Genomic DNA, 24,477 nt, shown 5'->3' on the forward strand with positions numbered 1-24,477 from the left:
GTTTCAGCCGTGACTGATGTGTTGAAGCTTCGGGGAGCTTCAACGGGCCTTTCAGTTGACTGATGAGAAGGCCGCTGTAGCAGGAGAGAGTTGAAAAAGATTACTAGACATACAAGTGTTCTAAGTGGATGGCAGTTGAAATTCTTCAAGCCTCCAAGTGGGAGATTGTTGGGCTTTGTGGAGGCTTGTGAGCCGGCCCGACCCATTACTGAAACCCTAGGTTAACTATTTGGTTTTCCTATAAATATGATCCTTGTATTTGTAATTCGAAAGTAGCACAAGTGAAATAAAATCCTCCTGTTACAGTCGTGGAGTAGGGAAACCGAACCACGTTAAATTCTTGTGTGTCCCGTTTGTGTTCTGTTTCTCTTTTCTCTAGATTATTTGTGTGTGTTGTGTGTTTAATTCCCAACAATAAGCACACAGCTAAAGTATACATATTGACCTTTCAGTTGTGTGCTTATTGACAAGTTAGATAATTATAATTATCTCACAGATTTTATTTAAAAATTAAAACTTATCCTTAAAAAAGACAATTAGTCAGTATTACAAGAAAAATAATATGAAGTTAGGGGAGAAAATTTCTTGACTGATAAGTATATATACTGGTGATTTATCTTATTTTTGCATTAGGGCCCGTTTGGATATGCGATATAATATCATGATATGGAATCATGAAATGAAATTAAAGTTTTATTTGAACACGCGATATGAAATTTTGGTGTTGTATATGAAGTTAGGGGAGAAAATTTCTTGACTGATAAGTATATATACTGGTGATTTATCTTATTTTTGCATTAGGGCCCGTTTGGATATGCGATATAATATCATGATATGGAATCATGAAATGAAATTAAAGTTTTATTTGAACACGCGATATGAAATTTTGGTGTTGTATATTTTCTCATAAACATAAAAATCTCATAAGTTTTAAAACAATTAAAATAACCCCAATTGTTTATTTAATATTATCAAATAAATAAAAAAATCATAGAATTGTATAATAAATTATTACAAAGTTATTTGTTCACCACTTAAGTAATTGGTCATCAATATATTTGAGTAAAAATGAAACACCTTTCACGGGCTCTTCAAGATTTTATTACTCAACAATCGTGAAGTGTGAGTTAAATTGACTATATGTTGGTGAGAATAATAAATTTTAAAAAGTAATGATGTGATTATAAATTTTTTTTACATATGTGAAATAAATGGTTAGTAGATACAAATGTGGAGTTATTTAAAAAAAATATAAACTTGTTGCCCAATTTTTGTATTGAAATAACTCAAATCATGATATGGTATTCTCATATGATTCCATATCATGATTTTTGAAGAATATGGTATCACATCTCATGATGTGGAATCAGCGTAAAATCGCATATCTAAACGTTGATTCCATCTCACGATACCATATCATAACCTGTTTCTTTTATTAATGTTTATGATTTGATGTAATTGAAAATTCCAAGCTTTGGTACATGAAATTAAGATAAGATAACTTCCGCTAAGATTCTAGAAAAGACCAAACTTAATGAATTCTGAATAAATTATTCATACATATCAAATGAACCTTTTAATACAAATACAAACTCTTGGACCAAAATCACAAATTCTAACTTTAATCAAGCTCAAGTTTTTATTTTTATTTTTTCAACTACAAAATGAAATCATAAATGTTCTATGGAACCAAAACCTGTAAGCAGAATTGTAACTCTGCCTCTATTGAGGTTTGATCTTTAATCAAGATGAAGTTTCTTTTTCAACTCCAATATGAAGTCATAAACTTTGTACTGATCAGGTAAAGAAGTTGAAACACTTTCCCTTTCCATGCATCTTTTAGCCCATTCAACAAGTTTAGGACATTCATGAATCATACTAAAGTTTCCACAAGTTTCTAATGCATAAAACCAACTATAAAAAGGTATAAGAGCAATGTCAACTAAACCAAATTGATCTCCTCCAAAGAAAGTCTTGTCACCTAACTCTGTTTCCAATAGTTTAAAGTGATGTATTAGTTCTTTTTTTGCTGCCTCTTGAACTTCACCTTTTGTTGTCCATACCAATCTCCCTCTACTATATATCTGCATTATCACATTCCAACAACAAGAATGTTACTTCTAAAGGTGGTAAATTGACAGGTTGAATCAAGTTCGACTAGTTAAATCAATGTCATGACTCAATTCAGAAGCGAATCTCTTACACAATTATTAGATTCACGTGAACTCAGTAACTTTTGTTCAAATCCTCTATATACACAATATCTATAAATACATAACTAGGAAAATTTGTTATTGTATTTTAACTTGATATCAATGCAATAACTCATATACTTCAAATTTGTGAATCTACCTCAGAGAGGTTGCTCATAGATCAAATTATTTTGTTATTGGATTTCAATACTTGACTGTCTAATATGTGTGTATTCAAGGTTGAACTTTTGTATAAATGTTTCGTCTTATTTTTATTTAAGTTAGGATCTTGTCAAATTAAAAACAAAAAATAAAATGTATATCTAATAAAATTGAAACGATACAGAGAAAATGATACGATACGATACGTTACCTTTTTGTCAACATAGTCAGCCCAAAATCTAGCATGGGCTCTTTCATAAGGATCAGAAGGTAAGAGTGGAGCTTTGTCCTTCCAAACTTCATCAATGTACTGAACAATGATGAGGGATTCACAAATAGGCTTTCCATTGTGAATCAAAACTGGGATTTGCTTATGGATAGGGTTCATTTTTAGGAGCAATGAGCTCTTGTTGCTCAAATTTTCTTCCTTGGATTCATAATCTATGCCCTTTTCTTTCAGGGCAATTCTCACCCTCATACCAAAGGGACTAACCCAGAAGTCAAGCAATACTACTTCATCTCCCATTTTTGAGAATGTGTATAGTTGATGATACTGAAATATATGTTTCTTTACTCTCTATATATAACAACATAGGTATGGTCTTAAAGACTGTTGGGGAAGCTCTATCATATTGTAGTGCTTTTTTTTTGAATGGGTCCTTTTTAGGAGTGAATTCAGATTAGTCAAGCTCCAATGCATGTATCAGTAGAAATCCAAAAAATCCTCCAAATGAAGTATGAATCTAGATTATTTACCGGTAAACCGCATACCGGATGGGAAAACAAAAGAAAAATATTGTAGAATTTTCCAGCACGACAGCATTTTCTAGGGACTTGTAGATCTGTGTGACCTTTCATTCCTTCATACGACTGTCTTGTGTAGTCAATGACATCACAGAGTACTCTAGAAAATTGTTAACAGTTATAACAAACTCATGAGTTTAAACAATGGTAAGTGACTATTCTCAATTTCTTCGTGATTTATTACTATAGAGAATTCGCAGACCGATAATTTTCGTAATAGAGACAAGACACATATCAAAGCAGTATCTTATAGAAATCTGAGATACAAATCTATGAATATGGAATTCCTTCAACAATTATCTGATGATGGATGGTATTATAATGTATGTATGTTCGAAAGTGAAACCTCATCTCTAGATTCAACAATACAACCTCGACCACAATTTTATGGAAAAAAATTGGTAAGCATCCATAAAATGAGGATTACATGCTAAAAAACTACGGCAAAAAGGGCATATATCATACATTACAAAAGGAATTTACGCTGCTTCTATAGGCTCTCCTACCTCTCAAGAAAATATGTCTACCAGAATAAGATGTTGCCACTTTGATTTCCTCTTTTACCTGATTGAACACATTTGGTGATACAGTACAGCTGACTGAAGAAAATCAAGGACAACTTATAATCGTCTGCGCAAACAGACATTCCATCTCCTACTGACAAAGAATACAGGCCAAGAAAATCAGCACCTTCGTCAATGGACTGCAAAATTTTCAAGGGTAATTCACATGATTTGTGCACCTTAACACCTGAAAAGACCATTCTGCTTCTGCACATACCATGTCCAAGTGTGCTTAGGTGCTGGAGGGTGGCGTTCCTTGACTAAATGATGTTAAACGTTCAATAAGACTGCCCTTCAATGATTGAGGAATTTGTGAGATAAACATTGATTTGGCATCTGCAATCAACAACTCCCTGCAAGACGAACAATATTTAGCACAAACATTCAAAGATAAAAAGAAAAGAGAGTATAAAGGCATGTGTAAGCATCATCACACTCTCAAGTCAGATCTATGTAATAGTTGGTAATGGACTCTGTGATAATTGTTCATTGACAACACAAGTAATAGCCATAGATCAGTGAACCTTTAGTCCACCACCATCTTATCCTTATTTTCCTTTTCTGATTGACCTACATGCACTTGTTTCTCAGCCAAAAGTTCATCATGACCACAACAATGACTCGGAAGGGAATTGCATGTCATCCTCATTTCTGATCTTTTCTAAACCAAGACTTTTTAATGTTTCCAGAAACTTCATTAAAGGCAGACAAGATCACAGATGCTGCTCTCATTGCTACAGAGGCCCACCCTTGACTGGAGATTTAAGAGTGGTGTTTCTGGGCTGCTATTTAAACTGGACACAGAAAAGGCCTTTGACAAATTAAACAGGAAGTACTTATTATCTATCTATCTTGAGGCAGATGGGCTTTGGAGACAAATGGATTATTCACTACAGTTAAATTTCTGTGTTGGTTCACAGGTTGGAATTTCTCTCCCAAGAGAGGAATAAAGCAAGGGGACCCCACGTCCCCCTTTCTTTTCTTACTAGCCATGGAGGGTCTTAGCAGGATGATAGACAAGGCTTAACAACTCAACTGGCTGGAGGGTTTTGGTATTGGCAATGGGACTAATACCTTAGCCTCTGTTTCTCATGGGTTGTCTGCTGATGGCACTCTCGCATCTTCTGTTGTCATGAGAGGTCAGAGGCCTAACACTTGAAAATTACTTAGATAATCTGAGGCACTCTCTGGGCTTCACATCACATATTTAAAGTGTCATCTATCCTGTTAATTTGGTTCCTGAATTGGAGATGAGCTAGGTGAGACTGTGTTGCAGTACAGATTGTTTTCCAACCACCTATCTGGGATTGTTCAGATACTGGAAAAAGAGGTTAGTTTTGGAAACAACAATATCTTTCTTTTGGTGGCAGCATCCCTACTTAATTTATGTCCCTAATCCCACCCCTTCAGAAGTTCTTCTGCAGCTTGACAGAATTTCGGCTGTGACCAATCACCAATGCCCCATTAGCTAAATAGGTGTAAGAAAAAGCACTTAGGTGTTGAAGGGAGCTCACTCCAAGATCTGACACCCCCCACGTAGGAGTTTGGGAAGGCCAGAAGTAAACAAAGAGCGGTAGAAGAGAATAAAGTGTTGCGTCCATTCTTTTCTCAATGAATTCATCTTTGCAGGTGGGTGATGGGAATCATATTCTTTTCTGGAAAGATCTATGGTTACGTCAATTGACTCTGAAGGAAGCTTAAGCTTACCCCACGATTTTTCCCATTGCTTCCAATCGTGACTACTCTTTTCGAGAATTGAGAGGGAAATACTTGGCATCCAAGCTTGAGAAGAAATATGAATGACTGGGAGTTCAAAGAACTGTCAGACCTCCTTGGCATTTTACAGCATATTGCCATCAATCCTCAGAGGACATGTTCAGATGGGGCAACAACTTGGATGGCTTATACTTGGTCAAAGCCAACTATCAACTCATGAGCTCCAATAAAGCTCTAATTGATCAGTGGCCTTGGAAGCTTGTATGACAGGAGAAAATGCCTCCCAAGATCCAAGACTTCTGTTGGTTAGCCTTACGAAATGCCTTCTGAGTTCTGACTCAAGCTAATCTTAAAAGAAGGAAATGTCACCTAGCTAACAGATGTAACATGTGCACTACAATCAAGAATCTGTCAATCATTTATTCTTACATCTCTATGTTGCTTCAGACATCTGGTCTATCATCTATGTACCTATCCTTCCTTGGCTTACAGTGGGTTTATGCCCTTTAGTATTAGAGAGATTTTTCATTTTGTTAACTGGAACTAAAGGTTAGTTGAGAAATCCATCAAAAAGATCTGGTCTATCAAAAATCTATGGTTCCAGCTGCTATTTTGTGGTGCTTATAGACAGAGAGGAATCAACTGCCAACTCCAAGCTCCAGGCCAGATGTTCAGTTCTACTCTTATGTTGGGTTAATCTTACACCTGCTTTTAGCACTGATATTTTTTTGGATTTAGTAAGCTCACTAGTCCTTTGATAATTTTTTGGTCCATTATTTGAGCTGACTCTTCCTACTTCTGTAATTATGCATCTGCTGGATGCTTTGCTTATCAATACACTACTTATTTCATCAAAAAAAGAATATGAAAGAATCTTAACACTCGTTGACATTGTTGTGTTCACCCAAGGATACATTTCAAGTCAAGTGCACCATGTTACAAATACTAATAATGCATTGAGATGCAGTGACAAACTTACCTCCAAACAACAGCAACAAGAAGGACAATCACAAGAATAAGCAACAAAGATCTTGACGTGCTCGAATGGTACTTTTCCTTTTCATTTGTAATCAAAAAAAAAATTGCAATACAAGCTACAAGAATTATCACGAAATAACATAATGGCAAGCAAACGGCACCGGGCACAATTAATTAGGGACACACTTCTCTCTCAGTTCATATACTGCACACTGTGAAAAAGAAAAAAGGAACAGGACAAAAGTGGGAAGACAGAATTGTGTTGTGGAGAGGACAAATAGAATATGAGCCAAGGCAACAACAAACAGTACATGTGGTGAGTGGTGGATGCAGTCAAAGGAGTCGGGTAATTCAACAATTAGATCTGGATTAGAAGAGGCAAAAACAGAATATCTTCACACAACACACTAAAGCAAGAACACAGAAAAAAGAGCTTGCAGGTCACTTACCTTGTTTAAAAATGGAAGGAAACACTTGTCAAACTTTTGATAAAACCAAATTTCCATTCACTGTCAATAAAACTCAATCAAGTATGGCTCAGTGCTATTAATTCGAGTTGAAACTATATGAATCCTCTGTAGTCAATCCACTCAACCTATTGTTATTGAACAGTACTTTCTCGTCCCAAGTTAAATTATGTATTGCTGGAGAACTTTTAGCCACAGAGTAAAAAGAGCCAAAAACGATGTCTGCTGTGTTATGTTTACCAATCTTAGACAGAGTGGTTTAGATATGCAGCACTATTGGGTAGACCATGAAGCACTACTGGGCCAATTTGAATGTGAGCGCTGTTTGGCTGATTAAATAACACTCAAGTAGGAAAATGGAGGGAAAATAGAGGTGTCTTTTCCCTGTTTCACGGAAAAAGATGAGGGAAATTTTATCTTTCCAATCTTTTTGTATAGATTGTCCCTAAGCTAAGTCCAACAACCACTACACCTCAATCCCGAGCAAGTTGGGATGGACCTTACGAATTCTCACCGACCATACTGCTCTATTTAAGCTCAACCATTGACCCCATATTGTGCAATAACAAAATAGTAAAAACAATAAAAATAATTGTTGACATATAAATCTCAGCTAAGAACAAAAGATTCCTAGAAAACAAGAGTCCAATTTCAAAAAAAAAAAAAACTCCTAGAAGACATAAGACCTAAAGTAAATATATACTACTGTAGCAAAAACATGGTCTCAACTGATAGGTATTCACCTATTCAGATCTTTTTCCTCCAGTCTGTCCTACTTTTGCTAGGTCTTGTGGATCCAACAGATCACATCATTCAAGAAGACTCTTATCCAAGTGATTAGTTCTACCTCGTCCCCTTTTAACACCTTCAGTATCCCTAAACTAAATCCACTTTTTCAAATTAAAAACTTCTTGTGCAGTTTGCAAGATACTTTTTCTGCATGCTTCTCCATATGCTTTCCCCATAATTCTATCATAGAAAGATATTTCGGGACCTACTTCAATGTTAACAATGTTAAAATTTTCCAGACAATCAACTTTATGCTCATTTTGGACCATTTACATTTTAGTAGAATAATAGCTCAAATTTTCCTTGATAATTGCACCAAAATGAAAAGGGACAACAATACACCATCAAGTAAATATCAAAGTTAACCAATGACAGAAATGAAATTGGGAAAACTCTCCAACACAAGAGAGATTTTATTCTTTCTGCTACACCCGCGTATTTAGGTACATTACTTTGTACTATTCCAAACCCAAACAGAATCAACTCTACATATACATTAAAATCTTAAAAACCTAGCTTCAATATTGGTGACCAAACAATTGCCCCCTCTCCAGTCCCCCCCCCCCTTCCCCTCATTTTGGACCACTTACATTTTAGTAGAATAGTAGTTCGATTTTTCCTTGATAATAGCACCAAAATGAAAAGGGACAACACTACACCTTGATAGAGTAAATATCAAACTTAACCAATGACAGAAATGAAATTTGTACTATTCCAAACCCAAATAGAATTAACTCGACGTATTCATTTCCAACTATTCTTTTTGAAAATTGGTAATTCATATTCCTCAGCATTAGATCCAAATATTCTTTTTGAAAAGTACAGGAGCTAGTTTCACTGAGAGATTTCTCAAAAAATGCAATGGTTGAAACTTAAACATATCCTTTGGCAATTAACTTTATCATGTTCACATCAAAGCAACCTCTTAATCTTTTCCCCTTGCAAGACAGTCCACGTCCAACTTGAGCAACGTAGTTTAAACACGAAGATGAAGAAGAAAGTTTGGATGTACTGTGCCTTTCTTTTCAGTTTGGTAGGAATACAAAGATAATAAAAAATATATGCAACTATGCCCCAATACCTAAACATGTACACAGAAATGCTAAGTTTACTTTTATGATGGTAGTAAAATACTGCATCATCTAATGAAAAAGACAAAAATAAAGCAGGCCACACAACTTCGGAATAAACAATGATAAGAAACAAGTTAATAGTACCCCATACATATTTGAGTTTTCCAAAGTATCTATTTATCAAAATTTGTACTAAAGCAAACAAAGAAGAGAGAAGTAACTTCCGACCTCAAGGACAAATAGGTACTCTTAATTAAACTAATTCAAACTGCAAAGCTAGAGGAACGTACTTCATCGCATTAACATCTGATGCTTGAAAGTTTGATTGTGCCCCCGACTTTTTGGAACGCATAAAAGCATAAACTTCTTCTGACCAACCACATGTTCTTAGAAATGATGAAGCTTCCTGATGGAGCCTGAAACTCATTAGAAAGATAGGGTTAAATAATCACGTTGCGGATATAAGATAAAGTTTTGAACTGTTTATTTAGCTAGTTGCCAGTTTCATAAAAAAAAGTTTATTTAGCAGGACACAGGAAGCAGAAAGTACTTCATGATCTCTAACCACTAGAGGAGATGACAGCAAAAGGGAGCTTCCCAATTGTATAGCTTGATCAGTAAGAATCTGAACTTAACAGCTAGGGTCAAAGTCCTATTCAACCTCCTTTCCAGAACTCCACAGTACATTGTTAGTAAGGCCAACATAAGATATGTTAACCAACATCATAGAGATGAGCGGTCCCAGTTTATTAATTCTTAAGGATATATAATATATGGCCTAATTAAGAGAGATGACAATAAAAGCAAAATGCATTCGCATCCTATGCTATCAGGAGAACCCCAGTAAAAGGCAAGATCAAAATTCAGCTAAAGCTACTTTGCAGCAAAATACGTAAAAGAAACCCCCAGCATTTTCAAATCACATAGTCTCAAGTTCTAGCGAATGCAAGGACAAATATAATGAATTCAAAACTTCTGTCACTGTGTTATAATAATACTTATAATAATACTAAGGCAAAGGAATGCAGGTAATCAAAGAAAGAGTAACATACTCTTTTTTTAATTCTTCCACCTTTGCACGAGACTGAACATCATACTCAAGCAGGATGCACTGATCTGGTGATTTTCTCTTTGAACCTGAGATAGAAGACGATTCAACATGGCCATTGGATGTATCCCTGTATGCAGAAGATATTGCTGCCAGGCTTTCACTATTCTCCACATTATTTCTAGGCAGACTTTCCCTCAAGGTATCCGTTGCAACACTTTGGATTTTACCATTTCCATTTGCTAAAGATGATGATCTATTCACCTCTTTATGGTATGAATCCTTTCCTGCAGCCTTTCCATTACTTCCACCATAATCTTTATGGGGACCATCTGCTACAGGACTGATTGCTACAATTGGAAGTTTTTCATTTCCATTTCCATTTGTTAAGGCATGTGATCTTGTCCCTTGGCCATTACCACAACTTTTGCTAACACCATTCTTGTCTGATAATGATGTAATCTTTTTCTCTGTAAGAACTGATGCTCTCACATCACCAGTTCTATTGCCAGATTCTTTTGAATGAAAAACCATTTTGATATTACCAGAGGTAGGTCGCTTGAAGGAAGATTTTTCAAATATGCCCAAATCTCGCACTGGGCTCGAATGCACTTTACTGACCTTAGACATCACTACGTTTTCTTTCTCGGAGGGGTGGCCTAAAACTTGCTTTTCGTTTTCTGTTTTTGCTAAGTCACTGGTCAAGATTTTGGATTTAGCCAAGCCATTGGAGTGATTGGATTTTGACCCATTTATTGATAAACATGTCTTGGTGGATGGTGACCTCTGTTTGGTACGAGAGAAGAAAAGGATGTACACCTTTTCTGACAACACTTCTTGCAAGATTTTAGGAGAAACCTGAGAATCATTACAGCAGTACCAACGACCCACAGCATCCTGTTAAATAGCCAACCAAAATCAAAACACAGACAATCTGGTAAGATAAAACTATGATTGCCTATATCATCTAACTACTATCATCTTTTACAATACCAAGTAAGGAATAAAGAATGAAGAAAAAGTTGAGACTCTCGAAGGTCTGGCTAGACATACAGTTTTTCCCAGTAATGCTGTTGACAACACAGCAACTTTTGCATGTGATATATAAGGCAACTTTTGCTTGTGAAATTATAAGGCAAATGGTTTGACTTTTACTTTTAATAGCTTTCTAATACTTCTCAGGAAAAAAATGTGAGGGGCAATTAATACAAAATGAAGTAGTCACCTTAATATATGCATAATAGTGCCCTGAATCTGGTGAAAAGCCTGAGTGGACAATAGTTCCAAAAAGATTGTATTCTGGATGCAGATCCTGCAAATTAAAGAACATGAAGTAACTTGACTATGAGAGAGATATAGCTTATTTCTCAAATTATTTACTAGAAGTTTATTGTTCAATCAACTAGGATGAACACTACACCACAACTCCACATCATTAAATTTATATACATGTGAACAGGCACACTGATGTTCAGTCAGCAAGGATTACTAGTATAATTCTGAAAGAAGACAGTTCAAAATACACCTACATGCACCATATACTGTTATGCCCAAATTGATGCAACCCATTATAAATCTTAATTCATTGTACCATGTATCAAGATCCCAAAAACAGTGTCTCCAAAAAAAAACATATACAAAATGAACGCTCTCAGAAGCACAGCCTCAGCCCCAATAAAAATTCATATTCAATCACTGTTAATATGATGAGATTGCCTGAACCTTAAGTTGTGTACATATGAGACCACGAATTTCCCAAATCAACGATCAGAGAACATGCATAAGTTAGTGAGGAAGAAGGGAGTTCACTAGTAGAATTACTATCTTAATTTTAATGTAAAACAAAATACTAGTGTAATCTTTTTATTTATCAAGTGTCTTTTCATTCATATCAAACTGGTTGTATACAAGAGGTATACCAAAAAATAAAGGATCTACGGAATATGATACTCTACAAACTCCACTCAATCATCTATACAACAGGGAACTTTTTGTTTACACCAAAAGAAAATAAGGGATCGAAGAATACTCCCCAAAAGAGAGAAACTCAACTCTACTCCTTCAAAAGCTCTCATATTTCTATCTTTCTCTCTCCAACTACCCATATTAACACAGGCGGGACCATATTCAAACCACTTTTAAAAATACCACTAGGATAATTACTATTTTATATCAATAGTGCAGGGTTCAGTCCTTTCTTCTATGCAGATTTTACTGACAGGTACAGACTGGAGGTTATAACAACAACAATATACCCAGTGTATTCTCACAAGTGAGGTTGGCAAAGAGTAAGGTGTACATAGACCTTACCCCTACCTCATGGACGTGGAGATAGAGAGGCTACTTCCGGAAGACCCTCGAGTCCTCGACTCGAGTAACACATAACAAAGCAGTTTGAAGAAGAGAAGACAACAGATATGCAGGGAAATTACTACGTGAAATTTCAATTGGAACCCATAACTACATGTGTAGATTCCAAATGCAAGTGAAATTAATTGCAAGCAATCCCTCCTTCTCTATAAACTATTGCAGAGTGGGGCCTCCCTACATTGTTCCATCCAAGAGTTGGTGACAACATTTCAGGCTTTAGTAAGACAAGGCATTAGTCAAAAACGTATTTTGACCAACAATAAGATGGTTAGCAATTTTTTCTTTATCAAAAAAAAAAAGAAAAAGAAATCAACAATTAGATGGGACAGATCAAAACCTAGTTTTTTGTCCCTTCCTTCCGCCTTCTCCCCTCTCCCAGTTACACCAGTATGCAGCAAGTCTTCCCTCTTGAGTACCCTCCCTAGATCTTTTCTCTGTCCACTACCCCGCATCACAAAGGCTTCAGAACTCTACACTACTTTGCAATTAAAAATGTAGTTCTATGGATAAAACATGATGAAATATTTACTGGAGCGGATACCCAGTATTACTTCGACTTACCAAACCCAAGGAAAAAGAATAGTAAGAACGTCTCTTTAATTAAAATCAAGAAAAGAAAGAATACTTGGCCACCAGACAACCCCTAGTTACCCAGATAAGCCTGTGATTCCCTTTAAAACCTTTTTTTAATAACTGTGTCATATAAACCTTCTATAGATCGCCTAGGATGAAAAAGGTGAATTGCCAAAATAAGAGGAAACATCACAGATGACAGATAGAAACCCATAGAAATTATATCTACCGTTTGAATTTGAGAAACCATCATGCATTGGTGCCTACAGGTCAGCCTATCTGGTGATGACAATAACCTTTCAGTTACATGTGGAACAATAATAAAGTAGAATGGTAAAAAATCAAAGATGCAAAACTCATTGTCAAATAAAAGTCCTTTGAAAACTAGCTACCATGACAGGCTCCGATGAAGTGCACTAGTGCTGAACATATAGGGTCAATACCACAGAATGATTTTCTCCAAATAGAACAGTGGAAAGGCTACAAATTTTACAGTTGGCACCACAGTAAAATATCATTAGAAGATGGTCTGAATTTAATTGGGAAAGAATAAATCCAGTGGTGGAGAGCACAACAGCATATATTGAACTTAATCAAGACTGCACACACCTGGCTTGCTTTGCACATGTAGCTTGAAAGCACTAGAACCTCCTCAAATGCAATGGGCTTATCAATCTTCCCACCATATATTCCTTCAAACCTCTGATCACAATCAAAAATACGTTAGCATTGGAAGTTGACAGTAAAACAGAAAAGACAGAAATTCCAACTGGTTTGTACCTTGAGCTGAATGACAAGAACATTCGGTGCTTGAAGAATTGACATTTGCTTCCTTGCTGTCACCAATTTCTTACAGCTAAACAAGTATAAGTCATTACTCCAACAGGTGCGAAAACACGAACTTAAAACAGCAGATTATCATACAATATGAATTAAAGGAAAAGCAAAGAGGATAATACTTACTTCTCACACTTGTACTTGTTGTTTCCATCCAAAACCTCAGGCTGAAAAAATCTCTGCAAAGCATCTTTGAGTGAGCTGCTGTGCAATACATCAAGACTTATATCCATAATCTCATCCACCTTATTTGATTCAGCACCACATGACAAACACTTGACCTGGCTCTGCAGAGCACCCCCAAAGATCTCCTTAACAATGGTATTCCCATTCCCATCTACACCACCTCCACCACCCTTCTTTGTCTGCTGCTGCAACTTCTTCAACCGCAAACACGTATTGTGACAGGCGTCAATGACATATCGCAAGAATTCATGAGCATCCTCTTGCCTCCCAAACCTAAAATGCTGGGCGAAAATCTTTAAGCAACTATTAATCTTGGCCGGAGTATCTAGTGCTGATTCAAGACTCAAAGACCTAGCTATTCTCTTCTCTAATATACAAAAAGGACATTCACTTTTCTTCCCTGAAGCAGCTGCAGCTTCAGAATCACCTGCGCAATATAAAGGGATTCAAGAAAAGGCTAAAAAAACCAGGGCATCAATCAAATAATCTACCAACTACACCTCAACTATCAAAAATAATTAGTTAATACTACAAATACATGCTTCAATTCAGAACTAGTTGAGTGACTTGAGACAGCTATATGAATCCTCAATAACCACAACAAATACCTCAATCCCAAACTAGTCAGGCCTATACTATGTGAATTATCAATAACATAAGTGCATAGCAACTAACACCTCAACCCGAAACTATTAGGTAATCAACAATAACCATAACAATTATCATGCCTGAATACCAAATCAATTAGAGTCAGCTATATGTATCCCCAATAATCACTCAGCTCCAATTGGGCGAAAAGGGGGGAGGGGAGGAAGTAAAATAAGAAAAACATAAAGAAGATGAGTATAATCATAATAAAGAGAGAGAAGAATTACAAGAAGCGGAATGTTGAGATTTGAGGCAGAAATAAGCAAGAGGAGGGGTATAAGTAAGGCACTGAAGAACGGAGTTGATATAACAGGTATTGCCGATGTTTTTAAGCCCTAAAGGAGGACCAGTCTTGCGTTTGTGGCTAAGCAGGTTGGGCTGCCAATTCATTTGCAAATAGGCCATTAACGACCTGATTCGTCTTCCTCCGTCAGAACCGCCGCGTATGGGCTGCCCCGAAGCTGCAGCCACCACGATCGCATCGCCTCTACCACTTGAGTACACCTCCTTTCTTCTCTATATCTCTTTCTTTTAGGTTTTGTAGTAAATTCGGGTTCAGTGAGGAGGGAGATTTGGAGAAGAACGGAGGTTTAATTGTGGTTTGAAAAAATGGCAAATGTGTTTTATTAAATTTGGGGTAAAAATTTTAGTGTGGCGCTCGCTATAGCTGTGTGTATATTATGTTTGCGCCAAAAGAAAAAAAAGAGGAGAGTAGGAGAGTGTGGAAGCGAACAAGTTCCCCCACCCACGCCCCATGAGGCGTATGCACATCTGGCATCAGTCTTTTATCCTTTTTACCCATTTGTTTATTCCTATTTTGGATCATCTTCAAATTTATAATTTTTTCATCATATTTTTCGTCTAATTGAAATTTAAGGGTCAAAGTTATTTTTATCGATAGAAAGAATTATAACTTAATTTTATATGTTTGAAATTTAGAGAATTTTTATTGTCTGGCGTAAATTTTGTAGAAATTAAATCATGTTTTATATGTCAAATTTGAGATTTCTAAATTGAATTTATGTTTATATTAGCATAAGTTCAGTAGGAATTAACCATATGATTTAATTTGTTTTGTAAAATATGATTTGTATTATATTTTTTTTGATAACATAATTTGTATTATATTATGATGTAAAAATATAACTTATGTCGAAAGAGACTGTTTCTAATCAAATTTTTTTTGTTTATTTTATAGTGATAAATAGAAAAAATAAATAATCACATATTAACAAAAATTAAACATCGACCTAAAATATTGAATATATGTGCAAATAACCCCTTATATATAGCCGTCTTTCATATTTGTCCACCAAACTTTGGTGGATTTGATCACAAAAGTTGCTAATATCAGGAAAAAATATATTTATTTTCAAGTTTGAATTAAATAAATATTAAGAAGTCGAAAATTATTTCCTTAGTATAAAACACACCCTTAGTCTCACTTCTCGAGAGTTTAAACCAACAATGGGTAATACTTTGTTATATGCTCTTCTAAAAAAAAAGAGAGAAAAAATAAAGACACTCCAAATATATGACGAATATATTCGGGAGGAGACAACTAAGGCAAACCAAGCCTTATCCTCTTTGTTACTTAACAAAGAGTGGCACTTTGAACCAAAGTCAAGGTCTACACTAAAAACAATATCATTTGATAATTGATCTCGTGTCAAGTGTTCTATCTCGACCTTCAATTGGCCCTTGTCCTATACATAGAAGAAGTGAGCATCACTTAAACTCAATGTTTTGGTACTTGTATTGGAACTCGATTAATCTGTATTCGCACACTGCAGTTTATTTGAGATCTCTGATTGAGAAAGATATGAGATTTATTTGTGCACATATAGGATATCAGATCAGTATAAACATTATATCTTTTCTTTAATATACAAATGATTTCACCTTGATGAGTTTACATCAGCGACTAAGATCTACCTATTGCACCAGTTACTGGACTACTGATGTTTTTGAAGTTCCAGTGTCCAAAGCCGTTGAAAACTATATTCAGAGAGTACCAAGCACAGATTAATAGAAGTTAGAAGTTTCTGCATAGGAAACAACTAGATCTAGTACAAGAAGATCTGGAAATCAGACAAACAAACAACTCATGAGAAATAGAAATATAGAGAAACTGGTGAAGGAAATTTGAAACAAAATTTCAACCCAAGAGATCTGTCAGAAGAGTGAATGATTTGATATCAACATAAATTCATTAAAAATTACTAAGCAAATCCCATGTTAATGAACAATCTGAGCAAACATATTTTCACCTATTCATCACCTGTCAACCCTTCAGTGTCCTTTGTGTCGAGAAGTTCCATCAAAAGCCTGGTCCATGGGATCTTCCACTTATCAGTAGGCAGTAGCCGAGCAATGCGATCCTGCAAATCTCATTTTACCAACATGAAATCACAATTTGTATATATATAAGTTCTATCATTCTGAAATATCCTACTTAGGCATTGAAAACATTGTCTCATACTGAGCAGAACATAATACAGAAGAATAAAACTCAATTGCACCAACAACAGCCTTGTATATAAAAGAATTTCAACCAAAAACTGCTGAAATTCAAAATGTCTGCAATACATTGTAGTACTGTCAGCGTGTTTAATTTTGATGTCAGTCCAGCCTATTTTCGTCCAGAACAAGGTCCGATCTCTCTATGTCATACAAGTATAACTTTTTTTGTTTCTATCATCACAAGTATCACAAAAATCCTCCAAATTCAAAAGCAGCAGTAATCAGAAAAGGTTGCATCCACAAGCATGCTTTCGAGTCAAATATCACTGTGTTTCACGATGGATGGCTTCTCATAAGAAAAATCTTGAGCCAGTATGTCAAATCCCATCCCCAAATAAGAGACTACAAGAACTTGAACAATTCCCATCATTTACATGCAAGACCTCACAATAAATTGTGAGGCTGTTCTTCACATATATCTATCTACTTGTTGGAATTTGAAGATTGTATTAAAGGTACAGATTGAGTGGGTTCAGACTCATCTGAACTTGCTTGGGAAGTTCCCTTTTTTAGCTTGTGATTATTATATGCTGCTACACCTGCAATAGCTGCACAGAACACCACAACTTCATATGTTATTAAGGGCTAATGAAGTAGTACCATGAATCGTCATACTTCTTACCACACGTATAAACACAGTAGGCAGAAACTTTTGTTTACGTAGACAACATTAAGTTTAGTTAAGCATTACACTTATAACCCTCCAAGTAACAAGATGATGTACTACTAAGATCCATAACCATCAGTTGGCATCTGTCTCCAAAGAATCACTAACTAGAAGTGATGATTATGTTGGTCCAATTTAATACAAATTCTGAAAAAAATAAAATCAACTGCACAAGGTCAAAAGAAATCTTAAATATTCTCCAAGGACTAGCGGCAGCATTGATATTTGCAGTTATGGTAGTTGGTACAGTCCATTCTGAAAAGCTCTAAAAGTTTTGCACAAACCCACAGATATATATCAGAAGGATTATGCGACTGCGAGAAGTTAAATTGAACCACAGCAGGTAGAGATGGAAGATTTAATGGAGGCTTTTCAATATAAGGGATTGATCCATCATCTGGGGACCACAAATGACATACTATTTCTCATCACAAAAAGAAGGCAGATAATCCCAGGAACCTAAACAAAAATGCATTCAATGATCTAATCTTTTCATGGATTGATCCTATTTGACTGCACAAGAATTGTGGAACTCAGCACAGGAGAACATTGAACATGTCTGTAATGCACTTAAAACAGTCAAAGCAATATCTTGGCAGTAAAAAAAAAGAGCAATATTTCTGCAGTGAACCACACAAGAGGGTTAGGAGAAGAATCTTGAGGAGGAGGTTAGAAAAGTTACCAATAGCATAACCAAAAAGATTAATCAGTGTCAATTTCGTATCAGCAAAAAGAAGTGCGGATAACAGCACAACCACCCAATCTTTGACAACTCCAGCAACACGAATTGTCAGGGCACTTGTGTGTTGAATCACCAGAAAAACTGACAGATTCAAGGCAAAGGTACATAAAGAATTTAGGGTTAGAATAAGAGGTTGAAAGCTCCATGTCCTCTGTTCATCCATCTTAGGTTTCTCCAAACAGATCCATGGAACTAAAAGACAAAGAGCACTGCATTTGTCAAGAAGATTCCAATTAAATAGGAATCTATAGTGTTGAAACAGAAATAAAATTATCAATACATCAAGCTTTTAGACTATAAAAATACATGCCTGCATGGGCTAACATAGTACATCACAGATATGGGATTGAGCTTCAGGCCTTTCCGTTTCACCAGAATCTCCATAAATATAAGCCTCAAAGCTTCTCCAACAACACCTCCCATTTGATAGACAACACCTACCCAGTTAATATCTATTTCCCCATAAGAAGCCACAAGTACACCCAAACTGATTACTGACATTATGAGAAGCATTCTGCAGCTCATCATTTCAAGTCCGGCTGCAACCCCCAGAATGAAAACTGCTACTGGCACTGCAGAAGAAACCAAAAGAGAGAGAGATGATGCCCTTGGCACAAATTAAAAAAGTACTTGAGCAAATGGTCATCGGCCGAGCCTCTAAAGCCATCTATCAAGCATGAAGTGTCGCATGACAGCTCCCCTATCATATCCTAAAGCTGTACTTACCTTTACCTTCTATAGTCTACGATACATAAGCCAGCTGAAAACAGTACTACTTACTGATTGCTTTCAACATTTGAGCAAATGAAACAGAAATATAAAGGTAGGCAGTGTTCCCAAGCCAAAGTGTCATTGCAAACATTGCACCAATTGGTATGACCGAACTAATGTATCTGCATTGTGAAACCACAATATTTTGAATAAATGAAATTTCAGAAACAATTGAAAGAGCAAATCTGACAAAAGAGAACCACAAAAAAAGAACAACAACAAGAAGAAGAAAAATGACAACAAGAGCAAATAGTTGTCTTACATGGATGAATTAGAATGCACGTATAAAAGATAATGAGAAGCCCACACTGAAAGATTCTTCAACATCTTGATCAAGTTCACACAAATAGGTAAATAAGGAAGTTCACCATTAACTTTTGTTTCTCTCATTATTTGGTAAAAACTTTTGGTAATTACATCAGCATGCTGAACTCCTTTTTTGGCCTATTTGATTACTACATTTTAGTCACAATTGAGTTGGCATATTTATAAGGTCAGAACTTAAATATGTAACAACCCTAATAAGAACACGTGGAGGCTACAAATTGACTTCCATTTTTGTTAAGAGTTGATGAAAAGGAATAGTTTTTTTTAGGTTCAAAAAGGTGGATTCTTGTGTAATTTCTTTTAGATAAGATACATGGTATAATTATTTCATACAAAAGTGAAACCCGCTGTCACATCAAAAAAAAAGAAAAAAGAAAGCTAGACATATAACTTGGGAACAAGTAAATGAGCTTAAGTACAATGTCAGGAAAGAAAATAATTCCTCTGATAGAAGCCAATCAATATCCATAATAAGATAAATATTTGACATGAAACTCTTTCACTTGAATACTCACATATCTAGAGTCATCCCTTCCTCAACTTTCATTATCTGCATGAAATCCCCTAAATTAGCACTATAAGGTGGCATTCATGTAACCAATAAAAACAAAAGGGAATATTTCTTACCTTGAGAACCTTGGTAAGCATAAAACATAGAATTGAGGAGAAGACCATGTGAAGCAGAGTCAGTCCAAGGGGATAGGGAAAGTTTACTTCTTTTGAAGACAAAACCCACTGCAACACACGTCACTATATGTCAGATAAAGCCTAAAGGAGCTACAACATGTCAGAGATGCGAACTAGTCTTAAAATGCTGCAATTGTTAACTAGAGTTGACTTAAAATAGAGCTAGATAAGCAAAGAAGCAGAAAACCATCAGCAAATAAAATCAGTTCAAAAGAAAATCCCAACCTCTCTCTCTCTCACACAGTAATAAAAGATTATTTTATAGGTAGTTATTTGACTAAGATGTTGCAGATTCTCAAAATTCTGTAAGTTTTTATTCTAATAGATCACTCCTTATGTATATTGAATGTCACTTCTATATGTTCATTTAACAATCTCTAAAATGAATTCTCAACTAAGTTGTAAAATGAACAAAATATAGACAGTCAACAGCACAAAAAGAAATACTAGAAGAAAAGAATCTTTTTAGTGTTTACACTTCCGTAACTTCTTTAAACTGGTACAAGAGACATTTAACTGATGAAAAACATAATGCAACCTTAAGTTTCTGGTTAAAGGGATAAAATGTTTTCACAATCAATACACTTAGAACAAACAAATTTATGAATTGATGAGACTTATAAAATGTTTTCACAAACAACAAACTTGGAACAAACAAACAATGATTTGATGAGGCTTATAAAATGTTTGCACAAACAATACACTCGGAACAAACAAATTGATGAGACTTATGAGATACTACTGCTTCCCATGAAGTAATGTGAAGTTCTATATCATTGAACTCCAGCTTTGTGACTTCAAATGTCTAAAAACCAGTTCATTAACTTGATTACCTGATTTTTCAGCCTATCTTATATAACAACTCAGAAAAATACAGAAATGATAGAATTACGGACAGGTTGAAGTGCAATTGGCCTTATGAACGCTTACACTACCCTTTAAGGCATAATTTCACAACTTTGCAACAATGTATGCTCCGTGTATATCACTCATAGAAAGAGACATTTCTTCCAACTGTTAAAGACGGAAACATGATTTTAAGTAAATGGACGCTGCACCAGGACAGTTTTGGTTCAACCCATGCATTTTCCTTAAGAAACTCTATGTACAAATTATTTATCTATAACACACTAACTCAAAAGGCCTAAAATCGTGAACTAAGCTTCAAATTCTAACTCCTCCATCAATACTGTCTTGTTATTATGGATGCAAAATGAGCACAAACTACAAACACATATCTTACGAAACTTTTCAACTATAAATTGAAAGCAGTTGCGAAAGTTGCCATTAGATCCTAGGCACAAAGCATTACTCCAGTATCAATTACAGTCACAGGATCAATGCAATATAGACAACGAATCCGAATTAATTTATAAGCAAATTTACGTGGTTAATTAGAAGGGATACCTTGTTGAAGAAGATCTGACCACTAGAGAGTGCAATGTAGAGGAGAAGATATGCATATGTTAATACATCGTCGGTCACCCATTTTCTCTGCGGATCCGCCATTTATGAATCCCTCACAAACTGGTGGGAATGTTATATATTTGAAGAAAAGTTTAAGAACTGACAGATTGTTGGAGTAGAATGGTTAAAAAGTGTGACGAGAAAGTCAGAGGAGTGTAGTGTTCAGACTTTTAGCGCACCTGCCTGACTTGATGGATTTGGTTTTGGTTGCTTATTTTCCCACTTCTCTTTTTTCATGATCCTATTACCGACTCCGCCATTCTCGTTTACTTTCCTTCTAATGCCATTTTTCGCATTTACCAATGGATTAAAAAAAATAAAATTTGACCAAACATAATGAAAACATAAAAAAAAAAAATTATATCAAATATAACAAGATTTATTGATATTTATCTTGTATTACTGATATATATAATTTTTAAAATTTGCTTTGTAGTAGTGTTGTTTCTTAAATTTGTTTTATATTAATGATATTTTGTATCAATAATTTATTTTGTATTATATGTTCTTTTTTTATTTTTAAGTTCAAATGTGGGACAATTCCTTTTATTAAGAGAAATAAATTAAATCAAGTTCATGAAAACAAAGATAAAAGAAGTAAACAGCTGAGGAACCTCGTCTTCTTCCAGCTACAGGCTTTGAGAGAAACTATCCTAGTCGTCGAGATCAACAGCTCTCTGACCGTCTTTTATTTACAGACGGTGCGAGACAAAATGTTAACGAGCTAAAGCGACATCTACTCAATATTCAAGCTTATCATAAACATCATGAATTTGACTTGAACTTTAAATATGTTGGTTTTATCGATCATGTAAACTGAGTTCGTATATTACTAAAGCATAGTAAAATTTAAGAAAATGTTGTATGACTAATACAAAGTAAATTCTAGAAACTGTTGTTATGATTTATGATTATATAAACTTTGATTAGTAGGCCTCAAATTATAGTTTTTTTCTCAAAATTATAATTTTTACTATATAAGAAATTAGATCTAACTCAATAAGTATATAAGTCCCTAGTATCTCTTTTCCTATGATTGAAGGAGGTGATCACTTTAAATAAAGCTTTGTTACTCGTTTTCTTAATTAATATCAATAATAATAAATTTATTTGTTGATACTGTTAAACGATAAGCCGGATCATAGACTCTTTATATTTACTTGACTTATTAATTTATATCAATTCAATACTTGTTATTCGTTTTGTTTATTCACACAATTTGAGCAAGTTATATTATACGACTTACATGTTTTGATAATTTCAATTTGTGTTCTTGAAATACATCTATTCCTTTGAGTTCTGATTTTCAAAATTTCAAGATTTTTATAGAAGGAGAATGTTTTGTACTTTTCAGTTGCTTGATCTTATTCTAGATTGAGAAAAGTCACAAACGTGAATTTTGAATTTAAATTTTATGAATATGATTTTTGAGATTGAGTCAAATAATGTTTAGAACTTCCATTTGATCATAGATTTTGAAGTAAGCATTTGAAAAATTGAGTTTTTGAAATTTAAAGTTATGTTTAGATATTTAAAGATAAATTTTCAAAAACAAATTCAAAACCTATGATTAAACTCTAGCTAATATCATTAATTTAGATCTATTATTTATTAGTATGATTATAGTAAAATTCCGCCTAGAACATGCCTCGATAAACAACACTTGGTTTGAAAACAAATTGTGATAGAATTAGCTATAATGAGATAAGTTATGATGAGATTAGCTATAATGAGATAAGTTATGATGAGATAAGTCATGCTGAGATTATTTTTTATTAAGTGTTTGGTTTGTTGTATTCGAAAATCAAAATAATATGCATTGCATAGATTTTAAGAATAAGTTATTTGTTTACAAAATTACACGTCCCTTTATTTATTTATTTTTATATTTTTTCTTTGTAAGCTTTACTTATTCATTACTAAAAATTAAATGTTCATCTTATTTAGCTTAAATATTTTTGTGTGTCCATTTCACGATGGTAACGTATATATATAAACATAAAACTTTTTTCTTTTTAGCTTAAAGATAAAATTTCCAACTTAAATTTGTTAAAGCAAAAGAAGATAGATGAGATATCAAAATATAAATAAATATAAAAATTAATCAGAATAAATTCATAAACTATAATTTTGTATTGCACAATATTTTAGTAATATATTTTTTATGTAAAAGAATTATTTAAAGACTAAGGAGGTTGAAGACTTCCAAAAATAGTTATATATAAATGTAAAAAATGAGGTATAAAAAAGGTTTAAAAGGGACATATTTATTATTAAATTTATTTATTTTATTTCAAAATAAAATATTCTAAATTTATTGTACCACTTAAAGATAGATAACATATCTGTACCAATTATTAATTGCGAAATATCTTATTACACGCTTTACAATCATAAAGATATTAAAAATTAATTAAAATTTATCACGCAATTAACTCCTTTCATCATATCATACTAAATGACGATTAATTACTAGGCCATTTTAATTGTCAAATAACTGTACAGCACAAAAGTTTAAAGAACTTTTTCCCATTTGACAAATGCAACATGACATATTACTCTACTACTCAACTGCCTAACCAACATGACTTTTTATAGTTAACAATACAACCTTTAAGTACTCAAGTTCACATGTACTCTTGCTGCACACATCCCAATGTATTCTCACAACAAGTTGCCCATATAAATAATCTTTGCCTTATCGCGGATAAATAAATTCAGTCAAATTCAATAACTTTTACTAATTATTTTATTATTGAATATATCAAAATTTACTTGAAATCATCGCTATTGATGGAATTATTGAACTTTTAGCCGTATCTATTTCGGTAGAAGACAGTGACTCTCAGTTCTCATCTTGCCTTATCGTTTTGTTTCCCTTCTTATC

At 34.4% G+C, this 24,477-nt stretch overlaps 3 protein-coding genes across 9 annotated transcripts; all 3 read right to left on the bottom strand.

The window, feature by feature from the left end:
• Positions 1–1,513: 1,513 nt before the first annotated feature.
• Positions 1,514–3,259, bottom strand: LOC107025523 (probable glutathione S-transferase parA). Its single transcript, XM_015226309.2, has 2 exons — positions 2,566–3,259; positions 1,514–2,084 (listed from the first exon to the last, which is right to left on the bottom strand). The coding sequence occupies exons 1-2, from the start codon at positions 2,878–2,880 to the stop codon at positions 1,740–1,742; spliced, it is 660 nt and encodes a 219-aa protein (XP_015081795.1). The 5' UTR covers positions 2,881–3,259; the 3' UTR covers positions 1,514–1,739.
• Positions 3,260–3,390: 131 nt separating this feature from the next.
• On the bottom strand, positions 3,391–15,140 carry LOC107026309 (ubiquitin carboxyl-terminal hydrolase 25). Of its 5 annotated transcripts, none has more exons than XR_001457562.2 (9): positions 14,634–15,140; positions 13,699–14,185; positions 13,516–13,591; positions 13,345–13,437; positions 11,018–11,104; positions 9,797–10,689; positions 9,035–9,160; positions 3,901–4,074; positions 3,434–3,812 (listed from the first exon to the last, which is right to left on the bottom strand). XR_001457562.2 is itself a non-coding variant. In XM_015227218.2 (9 exons), exons 1-8 carry the CDS (start codon positions 14,809–14,811, stop codon positions 3,954–3,956), a joined length of 2,061 nt encoding a protein of 686 aa, XP_015082704.1. In that variant the 5' UTR covers positions 14,812–15,140; the 3' UTR covers positions 3,434–3,812; positions 3,939–3,953. The 5 variants fall into 5 exon arrangements, 3 of the variants coding, with proteins under 3 accessions (XP_015082702.1, XP_015082704.1, XP_015082703.1); XR_001457563.2 differs by having other exon boundaries at positions 3,434–3,815; XM_015227218.2 differs by having other exon boundaries at positions 3,939–4,074.
• A 1,077-nt stretch (positions 15,141–16,217) lies between these two features.
• LOC107024207 (probable sugar phosphate/phosphate translocator At3g14410) lies at positions 16,218–21,886 on the bottom strand. Of its 3 annotated transcripts, none has more exons than XM_015225134.2 (7): positions 21,531–21,881; positions 20,064–20,171; positions 19,952–19,986; positions 19,119–19,231; positions 18,649–18,910; positions 18,279–18,547; positions 16,218–17,477 (listed from the first exon to the last, which is right to left on the bottom strand). In XM_015225134.2, exons 1-7 carry the CDS (start codon positions 21,630–21,632, stop codon positions 17,353–17,355), a joined length of 1,014 nt encoding a protein of 337 aa, XP_015080620.1. In that variant the 5' UTR covers positions 21,633–21,881; the 3' UTR covers positions 16,218–17,352. The 3 variants fall into 3 exon arrangements, with proteins under 3 accessions (XP_015080620.1, XP_015080619.1, XP_015080618.1); XM_015225133.2 differs by having other exon boundaries at positions 17,341–18,547; positions 21,531–21,650; positions 21,770–21,885; XM_015225132.2 differs by having other exon boundaries at positions 17,341–18,547; positions 21,531–21,886.
• Positions 21,887–24,477: the final 2,591 nt, after the last annotated feature.

Source organism: Solanum pennellii, chromosome 7 (genome assembly GCF_001406875.1).
Source record: "Solanum pennellii chromosome 7, SPENNV200".
Lineage (NCBI taxonomy): Eukaryota > Viridiplantae > Streptophyta > Magnoliopsida > Solanales > Solanaceae > Solanum > Solanum pennellii.

Excerpts from the sequence above, each read along its gene's own strand:
- LOC107025523 (XM_015226309.2), bottom strand. The coding sequence starts at position 2,880 with ATGGGAGATGAAGTAGTATTGCTTGACTTCTGGGTTAGTCCCTTTGGT. Across the intron at positions 2,085-2,565 it reads CTGACTATGTTGACAAAAAG|ATATATAGTAGAGGGAGATT; the intron begins GTAACGTATCGT and ends GTGATAATGCAG.
- LOC107026309 (XM_015227216.2), bottom strand. The coding sequence starts at position 14,811 with ATGGCCTATTTGCAAATGAATTGGCAGCCCAACCTGCTTAGCCACAAA. Across the intron at positions 14,186-14,633 it reads ATCTCAACATTCCGCTTCTT|GTGATTCTGAAGCTGCAGCT; the intron begins GTAATTCTTCTC and ends TATATTGCGCAG. Across the intron at positions 10,690-11,017 it reads ACTATTATGCATATATTAAG|GATGCTGTGGGTCGTTGGTA; the intron begins GTGACTACTTCA and ends GCTATTTAACAG.
- LOC107024207 (XM_015225132.2), bottom strand. The coding sequence starts at position 21,632 with ATGGCGGATCCGCAGAGAAAATGGGTGACCGACGATGTATTAACATAT. Across the intron at positions 19,987-20,063 it reads TGCTTACCAAGGTTCTCAAG|ATAATGAAAGTTGAGGAAGG; the intron begins GTAAGAAATATT and ends GATTTCATGCAG. Across the intron at positions 18,548-18,648 it reads TACTATGTTAGCCCATGCAG|TGCTCTTTGTCTTTTAGTTC; the intron begins GCATGTATTTTT and ends TGACAAATGCAG.